General features: G+C 41.4%; 1 protein-coding gene across 23 annotated transcripts in view; it reads right to left on the minus strand.

The window, feature by feature from the left end:
• The window catches only part of HTR2C (5-hydroxytryptamine receptor 2C), a 284,555-nt gene that overhangs the window by 38,558 nt on the left and 229,361 nt on the right, over nucleotides 1-16,636 (minus strand). For 22 of the 23 annotated variants that reach the window (XM_080365988.1, XM_080365987.1, XM_080365984.1 and 19 more), the window contains one exon: nucleotides 460-660. The exons of the other annotated variant lie outside the window; for it this stretch is intronic. In XM_080365988.1, the coding sequence (XP_080222114.1) occupies nucleotides 460-660 (201 nt within the window). The remainder of the gene's footprint in view (nucleotides 1-459; nucleotides 661-16,636) is intronic. 23 annotated transcript variants of the gene reach the window in all.

A 16,636-nucleotide genomic window follows, 5' to 3' on the forward strand; every position in this document is an offset into this window, starting at 1 on the left:
CAGTGAATACCTCGCTGTCAGCCTGCCTTCAGTTCTGCACTGCTTCACTTAAACCGCTACCAGAATGTGAGTTTCACTGCAGCAGCTGCAGTGTAGACATGTCATTTGTACTGGCTGGGTTTTCCTTCCAGAGTCTTTGCTGGTGCTATTTTCTGCTTTGTTTACACAGCAGTTTGATAGCACCATTTGTCTGTGTCACCATCGTTATCGGCATATTGATACGTACACAGCAGCAATGCTTCAGCATTGGAAGTGGTGGTATTCTGAAAAATGACTACTTATTTTGGTCACTGACCAACCGCAATGAAAGATTTCTATTTCCCAGTAATCATTTATCATATTCAAGGCATGCAGGACAGGTAAATTAATTTGAGTATCCTCTTAAAAATCCTAAATGAAAATTGGAGTAACACTATTATTCATTAAGACACAGTTAAGATCATGAGCCGCATTGCTTACCTATGGATATGGTCCAAACTGCAGCAATTTTCATAATAGCCTTGGTGCGGGAATTGAAGCGGCTGTGCTCAATGGGATTGCGTATTGCTACATACCGATCAAGAGAGATGGCACAGAGATGCATAATAGATGCAGTTGAAAAGAGCACATCTAGGGAAATCCATATAGGGCACAACTGTTTGGGCAAAGGCCAAGCATAATCTGAAACATAGAGAGAAAAGAAATGAAAGGAGAAAAAAAGAAAAGGAAGTAATTTGGGAAGCTAGGCCATCATTTCTGAGAAACCGTTGGGATTTTTAACTCTGCGATACCAGTAAAGGACACATGCACGAGGAATGGACAAAGAAACCTCTTGTGGGGCCTCTCTCCAGGCAGTCCCCAGCTCCAGACACTCCATAAACCTCTACCAGTTCCCACACATCTGTTTTTCATGACCAGTAGCTAAAGGCAAAGGAACATTAATTTGGCAGCGTCTCCAAGTGACCATTCTAGCTCTGTTCCTCTCTCTTAACCTTTCCCCCACATCGTTACACAATCTAACATTACATTCATTCATAATTGCCTCATCACGTTCTTTTCATGGAGTGCATAGCCCTACGTGGCTTTAACGTCACTCGGGTCCTTTCTAAAGCTCACTTGATATGTACCTCTCAGTTTCTGCCTGCTGAGGGGAAAGGCAGCAGACAGTTTTTCTACAGAGTCTAACAACCAGCTAAATGACACTTCACCTTAAATATTCTCCCCAGGCAGTGCACCTCAGTAACAGAGGAATACTCGCTGCCTGACAGAGCAGCTGGGATTGAGCTGCTGAAATTTTAAAACTGTTGTGAAGGTAGATAGAGCTGAGTATCATTCTTTACCGAAACAAGTGTGCCAGCAAGCCGAACAGACTAGATGGCTACATTTGACAGCAGCCGGCACACCGCTAATTTGGGTGCCTGCATTTATTAATCAGTTTACTCAGTGCTGAAGTACAGCTTAAGAATAAAAGTGACCCAGAAAAATCCTCAAGGGGCACTGGTATTTAAATTAAAGCTCAGAGAAAATTGATTTGTGAATGATACTCCCATGTTAATGCCCAGAATGGATTGTGTGAGATCAATAACACGTCCTGCCAAGCTCTGGGCTTCTAGCACACTTATCAAAACAAATCTACAGTATCTATAGCAGCCTAAAGACATGAAAGAATTCATAATAGTTGAATAATGAGATATTCTTGTGTCTTCATTCAGAACATGGATATCTAAAGCAATCTTGACGTTTACCCCAAGGATCAGAAACATCACTCTGCAGAATCGATGTTATATTAAGAACGATGTAGCTCCATTCTACTGATCTCGAATGGAAAGGAAGAAACGTTAATCTCAGAAAGCATATTTTGAAACAAATTACCCAGCCAAGAGATACCCAGGATACCTTACATGCAGAAACCCAAGATGAACTGAACCAAAGTAAATTATTACGAATTGTCCCAGAGAAGCTCAGGAACGCTTCACAAAGAGCACAGCAGAACGGATGGACACATCAGCTCATTTTACCAGCAGGAAAACCACAGAAGTGCTAAGTAACTCCAGAAACCCACACAACAAGACCTCAGCTCTGAGGAGGTAAGCCATTTATTTCAGCAAGTTCCACCACCCCTTCTAGATGGACTGTAAGTGGACTGAAATCCAAAGCAGCAAGTATTTAACCAAAGGGAACCAAGTAAAGCACTTTGTGGCTAGAGCATCTTTAAAAGGCACCTCTGCTGTACAAATGAATTGAACTTGGTTAATTCATGACTCAGCCCCTTTATGAAGCTATGATCAAATTCTGCACCTCCTGCTCTCATTCACACTTTGCAATTGCTTAGGACATCATCGCCATCAAGTTGCAAGTTAGCTCAGAGCTTCAGCTAAGCACACCTCTGATTTTCTGGGTCTTTAATGATGCCTCAGCGAATGCTCCAGGGAAGAACAAGTCTGATATCCTTCAAGTGGTTCCTGTGCTCCCTGTACAGCCCCAGGCTTTTGCTGCCAGCCCGAGCTAAAACACATTCAGTCACGCTTTATCCCTCGCTACTTCTCCCCCTGAGCTGCTAGAGCCAGCTTTCTGAGGCAGGCTGAAATGAGCTATGAGCACAAGATGTGGAGAAAAGCACCAGAGAGTGTGCCCTGATGGATGAAACCTATGAACGTGTGTGAGGCGGTCATGACTGTGCAGCAGCCTCTGCCCAGGGGGTGGGGATGGCTGCTCCCCCCATCAGGCAGATGGCCGGGAAACCTCTGGTGTCTCCAGCAAGGAACGCCAGGGCTCCAGGCTCCCTGTGTGTGGGAGCATCTCCAATTTGATCTGTGGCACTGCAGTGGGTACAGTTTGATTCTTGACATTTGCTAGACCTGGAAGAGGTTTCTACAGCAACCAACTTTTCAGCATTATTGAATGATGAATAGCCTCTCCTGCTTCGCCCTTCAAGCTATCCGAACACTTTCTATGACTGATTCCTCCTGGAACAACTTCTGCTATTGATGTGAACTAGGCAATAAGCATTACAACCAAAAATTTAGCAGCAGCAAAAGTGACAGCAAACATTCGTACCATGGTGCGAGGGTAGTCGGTGTTGCCTGCTGCCAGCCCTGGCACTGCAGGAACCACAGCCACCAACAGGTGAAAGTAACGCTGCCCAGAATTACTGCCCAGGCAAACAGTCAGGATGTCTTTGAAGATAAAGGCGAGATGAAAACCCTCCTAATGCCTAATCCTTTTAGTCTTTACTGTCCCAAGGCACTATTACGCTTCTAGCTGAAAAAGCAGTTATATAAGGAGACATTTTACTTTCTCAGGAAGTTTCTTAAAATGATCTGCAATAATAAAATGTCACTCTGGAAATTTGTAGAATGGCAGCTCGTAACGCATGACTACACCTTGATAGGAAGGGCATAATATATATCCTATCTCGAAATGCAATTACTTTTAAGTAAGCATGGTGTGTGCATTTGAAAAACACCCACACAGCCTACAAAGCCAGTAATTTGTAAAAAAGAAAAAAGTTTATTCAAATTCTGTTTCGAATAAATGTACAAAACATAGGAAATGTGCCCTGTGACTGCGCCAAGATGCAAACAAAGATTGAAAAAACAATTCTGTTAACAATGTTATACCTCTAACAAAATCTTATCCTCAGAAAGACTCTATCTGCAGAAGGCAACATTTCTCTAATTTACCCTATTTTCTCCCATTTCATACAGAAAGAATAGCAATTATCATATATTTAGAAGCACAGATAACTGAGGGAAATTAATTCTTGGACCCCAGCACTTCCATGCTTTGGTAATGGTATTTCCAATGGAAAGAATGAATCTCAGTGCAAATTCGACTTCAGAAAGAATGAAACAGTACTAAACACCTGGGTAAGCAAAACCTAGGTTCTTTGTAAGAAACTCTACTTCTTGTACCTTGAATTAATCTGTGCCCTTAAAATCATTCATATATTTAATGCACTGGCTGGTATATCAGATAGGAGAGTGCTGAAGGGAATTAGATTAATCCTGCAGGTCAGAACCAAAGGTGATATTTCTTTACCCGGCATGTGACCAACCCACAGATTATTTTGCCTTCAGACATTTTGTGGATGCTAGAAGTTTACATTGGACAAATTCATAGAGAAAAGCATATAGAAGACTACTGCAATGATATTACTTTTAGATCAGTGTTAGCTTCTGGCTCTGATCAAGATAAAAACACCACGTATGAAATCCTGGAAGGAAACTTCTGCAGAATGCCTGTGTATATCGCTTCAGCCTCCAATGCTGAATAGCAGCTCATGGAACATGTGATGCTGTCATTCTTTATGGGAAACAAGGGACAAACACACATTTAACCAGGAGTCATGGCCCATAGGTGGGAATTCATCTCCTGCAGCGGGATGAAAAAGCAAACCACAGTTCCTGTGTGTCATTGAACAGCTGAGATGGGTACAAACTGTTGGCAGCAAAAAACAGAAACTCAAAAGCATTTTGGCAAAGCTGCAGACCATCTCTGTGTGTAGCTAATTTGCTGTCGGATAAGAGTTCCCTTAATTTTTTTGTATTTTCCATCAGGAAAGATGGCAACAATGAAATTTAATCACTTCTGTAAGAGGTTTTATGCGTATGGGTATGAAGTGTTGTACAACATTGTTGTTATGGTCATTGCACTGTTCACTGCACAAGAGTCAAAATTACCAGCCACTGCAGCAGGAGGTGACAGAATAATCCAAACCACAGCAAATGGAAGGGAAATTAATCATGTCGAATGGTAAAACAGAATTACTCCAGATTGTAGATTACTCAGATTGGCTGAACTGAAAAAACCCAGAAGTGTTAGAACCTGCAGCTAAAAAAAAACTGTGGGACTTCGGAACAGACAGAGGCTGATACAAACCCCCTTCCTTCTCTGCACAGCCTCAAACAAAGTCTTGTGAGCCTTACCCAGCCCTTTATGCTAAGCTGGAGTAGACAGGAGTTGTGTGTACACATATCGACAAACACACCCCATGCTACAAAGGAACCGGCTAACTAGAGTTGAATTTTTAAAAATTACTATTGCTTGAACAATATTTACTACTTTTATAGCACAATCTACCCCAGGATACCTCTTGGAAATATGCATTGTAACACTTGGGATAAACCTGGAATAATAGTGACAAAATACCTGTTTATACCCCAATAAAGTGAAGAGTTATGTGAAATCCATCCCTGTAGCTTCAGAATTTTTTCATGGCAAACTCATAGTAAAATGCAGCAATCATTTCTTTTCCAACTACGAACAGGAATCTGAAAAAGGCTTCAGAACGCACTTGTGTTTAGCCAGTGCTTTATATCTGTCGGGGTGGATGAAACGATAAAACCCACCCTTCAAAAATACACAGGAAGAATAAGGTTATATTTTGTATTTTAGGGTCATGGTGACATTTTATATCAGTATATATACATACCTGCACACACATATTTATAATGCATATACACATATGCATATATATAGAAAAAAACCACAGAACTAAGACATGCAGAATAAGAACTAGAGATGCTTATCTGTTCAAATACAGCCTCTTCTAACGCTGCCCATTGGCTTGGCCAAAAACTAAAATACATGTAATATTTCTCCTTTTGGTGTTCCAATATTTATTGTATTTGTGTTTCGCTTTAACTACTGGTAGGCCTTGAAGAAATTGAACTAAAAATGGTAGGAAATCACTATTTGAATTAATCTTAATCCCAGTACAAAGCACAACTTCTCAGCTGTTAACATGGCAACGCAGAACGTGCTTGAAGAACCTCCTGAACACCCTCTAGCTGCCACGGATCTGTCCCAGGCTGCACACTGATCGCCTGCTCTGTCTAGTGCTCTGACTCTCAGAAAAGCCAGTGACAAAAATGCAGGAGATGCCTCACCTAATCCCTGAGAAATGAGGGTACGGCCTCTCAAAACGAGGAGAGTGCAACGCTCGGTAACAGCGCTCACTGTTTCCTTGCTGTAACTCAGAGCAGCACGCGGACAAGGGGAAACAGCAGCCCAGAAGATGTACCCAAAAGCTGCTGCTCTCGGATGGGTTTTGCAGCTTTTGAACAGGGGAATCCATTGTTGAAGGCTTGGCAAAAAGCCTACCTTTGCCCACCACTGAAAGTCTTTTTACCCCCATTGCACCAACTACGTATTGCAACCAAAGCGTTTTATACTAACCAGACTTCCCAGTATTCACTTTAAAGTTTCACAGCTGCCACAGGCTTTACAAAAATAGAAAACAATTACATACAGTTTTAACATTACTGCATTACATTATTCCCAAAGGAATGAAAGAATTTAAATTATTCTCTTCTCTCTCTCTTATCTAGGAAGTAAAGTATTTCTTAGGCAGAAATACCACATCAGTAAGTGTAAAGCTATGTTATCTCTTTTTTGCTAATTTATTTCCTTCAGATTTACATAGACAAATGACTCAAAGACATCCGTATCACCCTGAGAGTCACACAACCAAGAGTGCTGAAAATCTCCATCATGCCTGAGAAGTAAAGAACGTCTTCTTTGACCCCCCGCAGTCCTCAGTGAGTACCAGCACGTCCACAGAAGGGATCACACGCATGCACCCAAGCTTCCTGGCTAGAGGAACAGCTGGTCTCAAAGGCAGCACTACCAATGCTTCTGATTTTATCATCAATAGAGTGGAATTCAACGTTTTTCTGACATATTGAACTCCTGGGCACTGGGTTACATGAGAAATTGAGTTTACCTTTAAGTTTCTAGCCTACATTTTTCTAAAGTAAAAAAAAAAAAAAAAGGCTATCCTAAAGCTATCTGGATCCCTTAAATAGCACATATTCTAGCACAGCCAAGCACAGGGACATAATCTACACATAAAGAATGAAGATGCCATTTAGGAGAAGGACTGTATTCTTGGATGCTGCAAGTCCAAAAAGGCTTGAGGGTCCCAACAGATGTTCAGCAGAGGATGGGCTCTCCAGTGATACAATGGCTAAGAGGGTGAAAGAAACCACCAAGAAAAGAAGGGTGACACTGTGCTCAGAGGCGGTGTTGGTGACACCACTGCTGGCACCCTGCACTTGACTTGAAACTCTGTGCCTAGAAGATGCTATTTTGCCATAGTGCAACACCACACAAAGGATTTACTTTAGTCTGTGCCACTGATCATACCAAAACTGGGCTGTGCCCACCATTCCTGAGCTTCGGTTTTCCTCTGAGCTATTTGTTTGCAACCTTGTGGAGCTGTCAGCATGGCACAAGTGGCCCTGGGACAGGGAGCAGCAGGCAATGGGCACAGAACAGTGTGCTCTCCTTCAGACGCCCCCCCCCCATCAATGGAAACCCTGGCAGAGCTGGATGTGCCTCCAAGGGTCATTTGGTTCTTGCCTCACAACTTAGAGCAATTAACCGATGTGACTGTGACTGTATTTTATTGCAAATTAAACAATTGCACCCATTATGCTGTTTTGAGAATGTTAAATAACCGTGTTAGCTCTTGCTTTCTATCCAGCATGGCAATGACTGCAGTCTTGACAGGACTTGTAAGAAAGAAGCAAATTTAAAGCCAGAATGGATGTAATTATCTGATCTAGGGAAAGGTTGCTTGAATATCATTTAAGAAATATTCTAAATACAAGGAGCCAGCTTTATCACATACTATATTTAAAACAACCCTGCTAATAAAATGGGATGTTTGCTAAGAAGAAAACGTAGAGTGCTGTTGCCATCCCAAAGGCAGCATCTCTTCTCTTAGGGAAACAGCAAATTATTCTGGTGCAGTCTGTCATTCCAGGAATCCATGTGTTAGGTTCATCTTCTAATCTATTGGCAGAAACTAAACCTAAGTTTGAAGCCAGAGGAAAAATTTCTAGGCTCAATAATGTTTCTCGCTCGCAGTTTAAGCATCTGTAGCTGCATCTGGAATTTTTACATTGAGTGATATGGACAGTTAACAGGGCAATGTTACAATTAATTGAATTCTATTACCAACTTCATATAAAGGGTTCCTTATAGCATTTTAACTCCAAGAGAGATATGATCCCTTCACTCCATTCTGAGATATAAGTTCTTCAGAATACTTTATCTAAATGACAACACAGTCTAATAAAATATTCACACCAGTAAACATTTCATTTTTACTGATATTCTGTATGTCAGCACAGCGGCAGGACAGTGGCCTCTCCCTTCATTGCCTTCATGCAGGTTATGGATCAGCTTTCACTCGTTATTTAAACAAATAATAAAGCAACAGTTGAACCAACACCACTCTGGAAAATAGACTCACAAGCAAATGCAAACCACAAATGAGTACCTTCTAAATGTAAAAATATAAATATTTTCCAAAAAACTGTTTCATAACAAAGTGCACAGACATGTGACAAGAACAGGTGGTTTTCCCCAGTTTTGATGAAATTGAAAAAGATCCATTATCGCAAGGAATAGCTGCCAAAACATACAGATCATTTGAGGAAACTAAAATTTAGAACTGAAAATGATGTGGCATTATTCACATTACAGCTGGATGCTGAGCAGTTACCTGAGTTGGAACAAAGAAGCCATCCGCTCAAACCCAGAGTTTCTAATATCGAATAAAATTAAGACCATGACTCAACCTTAGGGCTGGCTCTGGGGCTAGTGAAAGCACAGAAAACCATGTGGAGGGGACTTTTTTAGGTCTTTGGTTTGATTTCAGCATAACCCAGTGGCTATTCAGATGTCCGTGCCATCCTGACAGCTGTCTGGAGCCTACCTGGGATTAATCCTCCTCCTCAGCTTGGGGTCCCTCTTGGCAAGGCAGCTTAACAAACTGGCCTTCAAATCCTGATAAAATGTCTGATTTCAGAAAGAGTCATAAGAAAGATTTCAGTCATTTGAAGTAAAGGCTTCCGTATTCAGAGAGCATAGGTCTGCCATCTTTAACTTATTGAAGATTCCAGGAATTACTAAATATTTCAGGAAGACAGAGAATTCAATAAGAATTGATGTACTTAATCTAAACCAGCTTCTGCACATCACTAGCATTAACTTTGAATATACAGATGCAGATGCTTTTGTTATCTGGAATACCCTGCACACTCGGTCAGTATTTTTTCCCCCTATGTGGGGGAAGTAAAGACTTGTACTTTGGGATATAAAGCATAATGTGAGGCTGAAACAAGATCTGCAGTTTGAAATGTGGCAGTGATTTTGCCTCCCACTTGCCTGCAGGCTGCTGGATGCGAGCAGGGCACGACCATCACTTTAGCCCTTGTTCAGCACAGCACTGTGCTGGCACTGGTCTAATGCCAACAGAAAGTGAAACCTTGAGTGCTTTGATAAATTTAGGGATATCAAAGTAGTTCAGTGAGTCGGCTTTCCTTCTTACTGTACAGTGCACCTTCCTCAACAGCAGGAAAGCTATTAGGGACCATAGGTTAATTGTCTGGCTGAACTTCATGCCACTGTGAGTCACACTTTGCTTGTCTGATGAGGTTAGAAGCCAGTACAAGCAGTTGGTAAGACATAATGGCAAGAAATCACTTCAAGCAAGGGACATAAGTCATATTTTGGTCATGCTCACAGATGTTTATTTCTACTTCTGATATTTCTCAGAGCAGAGGACTTGAAAAACACATTCCCTGTTTAGCTTCCTCCAAGCTGATGGGTATGCAATTATCCAGGTAGAAATGTCAGCATGAGAATGCTCCACAGAAGCCACTATAAAAAGCAATTATTTGGAGGTCACCAAGAAGCCTGGAAATTCTGCTCCGTATCCTTGAGTGCCATCTACTGTCCTCCTGTCACTCAATATCATAGACGCAAATCTGCTTGCAAAGCATTTCAGCTACCATGCCCAGGCTGCTTCTGACCAAAAACAGATACATCTTGCATCACAGGAGAAGCATCAGCTTGGAAACTTTCACTGTGGGAGTCTGGAAGGTGATAGAACAGCACCTTCAGTGGCTTTCCCAAGGAAATAATTTGCTGATGAACACTACTACATATTCAGTAACCCCAAGGAAATCTGAACATGTGAGCAAGCATGACTGTTTTCTTGGAGTTTAATGGCCACCACGTGCCATCTGCGTGTGTGCAACCTGTCCCAGTTAAAAGGCAATGCAATGAAGAATCCCTGTCCTTCCCTGAAACAGGAGTGGAACATAACTCATCCAGTATGTAAATAAGATTCAAATATTTAATTAAATAATTCTAATAGCAATCTAGAAAATACATGTGTTGCTAATCAACTCTGTAAGAATAACCTGCTGAACCACGTGAGTGTGCAAACAACCCCCAGGCTGCACCCAGAAATGTACAGTTATCTCCCAGGATTCATGTAGTGGTACGACCCAGACTTATACTTTGGGAGAATTTTGCTGACAACTTTCTTTTAACTAAGTAATAGGATGTAGAAATGAGATGAAGCAAACAAGTGCAACTAAACTAGACCAGGTTGCTTGAGCTCTTCTTAGATCCTGCACAACAATTGAAAAAATAACATTTCAGTAACCTTTGTCTTCCAGTAATGTTTCAAATTCTGCAGTTTCCTTCCCTCCACAGCCAGACTTAATTACCCACCTGTCCTCAGCTTTTCCCCGTTGTCCCATGATACTTAGACATTTCCTCGTTTTGCCGAACTGTAAGAAGCCAAGACGTTCCTTTCACAGGCCTAGAAAATAATTTTTCACAGCAGGACTCAGTCTGGAAGCTTCAGCAGCAGATAAGCCAGACAGCGTGGTGCCTGCTGGAAAGCCCATTTCTCTGTCAGCAGCACAGGAGGCTTTCCTAGACAGCCCAGACACCTGCAGGACATGGACGCCAGCAGAGATCCCCCAGCGTGACCTGCTCCACTTCTATCACCACAAAAAACTATGAAGTTTAAAGGCTCATGTTTAATTGAACATCTCTGCGGGGAAGTATGGACAGAATCACAGTCCGGGGATGTCTCTACATTAAGCCTCGGAGAGAAGGCGGCTTGTGGACCTCCCCTTGGCACGTTGCAGTATTTCTCCCTTTCTCACCTGCAGAGGTCTGCAGGCTAACTGCCTTCACTGGGGCGGCCAGGGCTACAGCCGAGAGGGTCAGCTCCTGGCCCTCCCCTAGGATTCCATTCATTCAAGCCTAGCTGGGAACCAACCTCCCACCTGGGCATGATACTCAAGAGAAGACTGGCTCATCCCAAGCTCCCTCACCATGAACAGGGCAGGTCACCCTGTCACCAGCATCCAAAGCAACCCTGGGAAAGCAGGGGTCTGGGAAGGCTGCACGTGGCCGAAGCTGCACTGTCCCTCTCGAGAAACATGGGGCTTCTGTACCCCACTGACCCCATGCCTGCCTGGCAGAGCTGATACACCCTCAACCAGCCTAATGCAGCGTGATTTTAAACCGGCCCTTTACCCCAAGCAACAGCTTGTAAAACCACATAATACGATGCTAAGGATTTGCGTTGTTGTAAGCATTTTGTACACAACTTGTTACTAAGTAAACCCACTCACTATTAACAGAGTCTACTAGAAAAGACTTAAAGTTGGAATAAGATTTAATCTTAAATGATGGTGCTTTCATCCTGCAGCATTTACAGCCTATAAGATACCAGATCGTTGTAAAACTGCTGCATGAGGACATGTGAGAGTCAACTCAGCCCAGCTTTTGTTTTTTACAGATCCAAAGATTTAGAAACACCTCAGACTGTGCCAACACATGTACCTTCATCCTCACATCCTGGAATTCAGGTGACATCCCTCAGCCACAAAGAAAACAATCAGGCAGCAACATCAATCCTGCCCGACTTTATGTCACAAATGCTGCAGGTACGCAGTTTTGAACCCTGAGAAGGTCTGTGATGGAAACAGCAAGGCAGGACAAGGTGATCCCGTTTCCCAGAACAATGTTTTGCCGTGTGGAACGTGCTCCAGATGGGTAATGTCAGAGGCAAAATGAAACTTCACATATGACCGCCATCTGGGTACTTTTGTACTCCTTTATTTTCGAGTTTTGCAGAAATTGTAGGCCTATTGTAAGTTCCATTAACATGAAGTAGAAGTTTAATTTAATGTGAATAAATGAAGTGTGGGCGTACCGATATATTAGAAAGAATACTATTACCCAGAAAATTATAGTGGTCTCATGAGGTGGAAGAGGAAACTAAAGAAGTGATATTTAGTTATGTTATACCATGGGGTTTTTGATAGACTTGTTTTTGCTTTGTAATCAAATGCAATGTTATTTTATTATCATGGCTCTACTATTATTACAGTGTAATCTTGCACTTGATAACAAATCAAAACCAGTGATAACTATGATAATAAAATAATGTGTTAACATAGTCTAGAAAAAAGTCATAAAATAAGTGTTGCTGTAGATTTAGTAAATGTAAATGAGTAACATGGGTGCTGTAGTAGAACTAGTCACTCCCAAGATACAAGAGATAGTTATCCCAATATGGACTAGAAAAAGCTTGGAAAAATCATTATGGAAAGTACGTAAAGTAAGATGTAAAGGGTATATTTAAAGGACTTCAACTTGGAAGTCATTTATCCTGTGTTCATGCTTGTCAACACCAACTTGCCCTGTTATATCAAATAACCTTGTTCTCTCTTGTGTATCTTGGATGGAGACAGCTAGCTATATGTTAACAGTAGATTCATGACTTTTGGCTTCTGCTGTGTTAAAACACGACCTCTCTTTCTATTCATTTCAGATCAGCTCATCAGAAGGAATCCTCAGAAGCTTAACTGGTGAATTCGAAATTTTACCTAAAACTTCAAAATTTAAATAGTGGAGTGACAAGTAGTTACCATTCAGAGCAAACATGCAGACATAAGGACAGAGCTCTGCTGCCTCCTAAACCCATCCATCAATATTCATAGGTGTCAGATACATGTTTACGGTCTTCTGCATCCTAGTGGGTGCCAAATAGGTATGGTAAAAGCCTGTCATACAATTTCCATATCTCAACAACACCAAGACCTTTTGCTACAGCTGCTGCCTCTGATTGGAGATGCAAATAGGCATTTATAAAAACAAGCAAAACACTCAAAACTTACCTAAAATAAACATAGCCCCCAAAAAATTATACATCAGAAGGTAGAAATGGATTGGTCAGGGTAACAACTGGTCTGTTCCGATAACTCCAGCACAGCTGGAGAAGAGAGCCTGCTGCCAACATGTCAACGGGAATGGAAATCAAACCACCCAAAAAATAAGACAATCAACAGAATCTTATCAACCGTCCTGCCTTACCCATAAAATCTCATACCTAAGAGTTGATAAAGGAACTAGGTATTTCATGTTTGTGCATCACTCACTGAACTTCGTAGTCCTGCACCTTTTTCATCTAGGAACCAAGACAGCATCTTGGAGGAGAGAACCACTCGCTAAACCCACTGCTGTCACTGTGCTTATCAGAGCTCCTGCAGGAAGAGTAAAGTTTTCCAACAACAAGGCTTACTGCAACCAGAAAACACAGAAGCAGGAAAAATGGGATGTGTAAGTTGAAACTAATGCACAAAACCAAAATGTTGATATAGCACATATTGGTAATCATAGCCTAGGTTCTGAGACAGGCTCATCACACACAAATTCTCCCCTTATCTCATCAGTATCTTTAATGACAATTTCCACAGAAAGGCTAGTGAAGATCCGTTCTGTTTCTCTTGTGAGTTGTCCATTCAGAAAGGGGTTGTATTGCATCAGTGAGGCAGCGTGCAAATTAGTGCAAGGCAGAGCAACTGGCATGTGGCCCCTCTTCTATCAATGTAGTTTCCATTTAATTACCACGTAAGCAGATGAATCACATCATAGCCTTTTTCCCAGCACGTGCTGATAAAACACAACGCGGGATGCTACGCTTACCATTAGGTCTCAGGGAAGTGAACTAACCTACGAGGGTATTTACACATATTTTAACGAATATTAGAAAAATATAGAACCAGAATTTCAAGGGATATGTCATGTGAATTCGAGAGAGGTATTAAAATCATAATTTGTTGAGTAGAATTTAATAATATCAATTCAACAGACAGATGTGAAAGGAAGTAGAAGAAAAATTGAGTTAATTCTGAGTTAATTGACCCAATCCTGGAAACATTCATAATTCAAACTAATGTATTACATTGACATATTTGCCTTACAGCATACCTTAGTGCTTTTCAGAGATTTCACCTTGCTTCTCTGAATTTCTTGCCATTTTGCGCGAAGCAGCTGTCTACATATGTACTAGCCTGCATAAAGGCAACGATTTTTCCATACTTTTGAGCTCAAAGGCTGGGTTGGCCCATTACATGCACCTGTTCTAAAAATGCAGTAGTCTGTTCCCCAGAGTCTTGGCATGTCACCATCACTCAGGTTGAGCCCTTAGGCAAGAAATTACGATATTGTTGTATTAATCTCATAAATAAAGAGCATTAAGGTTATCCTACTCTGAAAAGAAATCATCTTATTTTCACAAAATGCTGCCCATAACACAATACAGTAAAAGCAACAAATGTGATAGGATGTACACAAATACACCAAACAGCAAAACACTGACGCGAGGCATCTATCTGCATGCAACAACAGACTTCCCGAGTGAATACAGGGCATAATTTCCAAAGAGAACAAGGATCAAAGAGTTCTGCAATTTTATGTTAAGTCAAGACAGAGCACAGATATACAGCTGACCGTCCCTGGAGTCCTTCTGCGTTTCCCCTTAATGTTCCCCAGTATCTGCAGCCAGCATGGGAAAATGAGCCGTATGCTAATCTTTCCATCAGACTACAAGTAGGACCGTCCCTGGAAATTATAACTGCTCGTTGGCAAGTGCTGAGAAACACACGCTACTAACTAGTTCCTCATCCTAGTTTCACTCTGCTAGGGTGAGTGAGAAGAGATAGCAAGTTCTTAGCATGAGATAATATGTTCTAGACACTTGGTATGTGAAAGTGTTGCTAGATTTAGCTGCAGTAGATAGCAAGTTCTTAGCATGAGATAATATGTTCTAGACACTTGGTATGTGAAAGTGTTGCTAGATTTAGCTGCAGTCACTTTCTAGGGGGGGAAGCAAGGGCTTTTAAGAGTAAGAGAAAACAGAGTAATAACCGGTAAGGGGTGTTCTGGATGGACAGAACAGATGAAGCCATTGAGATGCACTACTTTGTCACAGCTCAGGCCAGCCTGCTGTGGTCTCATCTCTATTTTAAATGCCAGGTCACATGTGAGGTGCTTCTAAACAGAGAATATTTTGTTTCCCACTTTCCTAAGTTAATTTAATGTTTGGGTAAAGATTAAGAGGAGTTGCTGTCCCTTTCCGCTCTGCTGTTCCGTGGAATTTACTATTCCTTTCTCTTCACCGCCCCCGCTTTTCAAATTTTTTGTTTTAAATAAAACAATCACACTGTTTACAAAAATCAATAGAAGCAAATGTCGGTTCACTGAGCAGATGCTGCTTGAGCATCAGGCTTCATGGTGTGGTTGGAGAGGCAGTGCACATTTTAACTGGGTCTTTCTCCAGATGGCAAACAGATTGTGAGAGCCAGGGAGGTCCGAGCTACAGCTGAAGCCAAACTCAGGTAAGTTTTGCAAAGCTGCACCTAGACTGGAACTAAGTCCCTGTAAGAAGCTGTTACAGGGAAATACATATGCACAATGACACAGTCTAAAATAAACTAAATTTTGGTGAAATGTCTGCAATTCAGGTTAAATCCTTTCTCTTGATTTTAAAATTGAAGTTTAAGAATAGGGGATTAAACATACCTAAGGAAGATTCTAGGTGGCCGTGTCTCACATGGCCCCAGCACCCAGAGGTGGTGCTGTTCCTCCTTCCAGATGAGGCTAAATCTGCCTGTGGGAAACACATTAGCTGCCTTCATTTTATTTCTTATCTCAGTGATCCGCCTGGTACCTTTATAAAGCAGCAAATTTATCACTGGAACAGTTTATCATCATAGGGTCTTTCTTTTTATATATAACAATTCTGCATTTCTCATTATCTTGTATCAATTTCTAGTTTGCTACAAAGCATGTAAGTTTATATTTCTTTTCAGCTAAACTCATAAAAGTTAATTACAATGAGGCAATGCGCTTACAAAGCTACTACTGGATTAACAGGCTCCTGTCATAAAAAGTAAACAAAGATTCATGCATTTTAAAGCACATTTAGCTTCACTGATCTGGAAGCAAATTGGGCATGAGAAGATTGCACTGACAGCATTAAAACCACTCCTGTATTTAAACTGGCATCAGTACCCCTGTAAAACAGAAATGTAACTATACACACTCCAGGTTTTGGGGGCCTTACACCCCTGTGAGTCTTGAAACCTGTTGCATCTTTCCAAAATGTTTAGCAAAAGGATGAAATAAAAAATGTAATTAGATCTAAATCTTTATTTGCATCAAATAACAGCATCTAAATGTGTGCCATTCAAAATCATTCTAATGAGTCATACTTGAATATAAAAGATTTATTTTGGATGGGCAGTTCTCAATTACACCAGGCAGGCAAGACATGCCTGTCCAATTTAGTGTCTTAAATATGAAAAATAGCTCCCTGATTGGATGCAGTATACATGCCGTGTCTAAATTAGAAAACTAAAGGCCATATGTTCAACCAGTGTAAGTGGGAGTTAATCCACTGAAATCATCAAGAATATTTTAACATTTCCCTTCACCTCTCAAGAACCTGGGAGGAGGACAAAGATGCACTCTGCCGGTCTTTTCTGCC

The sequence above is a fragment of the Falco punctatus genome (genome assembly GCF_963210335.1).
Source record: "Falco punctatus genome assembly, chromosome: 15".
Classification (NCBI taxonomy): domain Eukaryota; kingdom Metazoa; phylum Chordata; class Aves; order Falconiformes; family Falconidae; genus Falco; species Falco punctatus.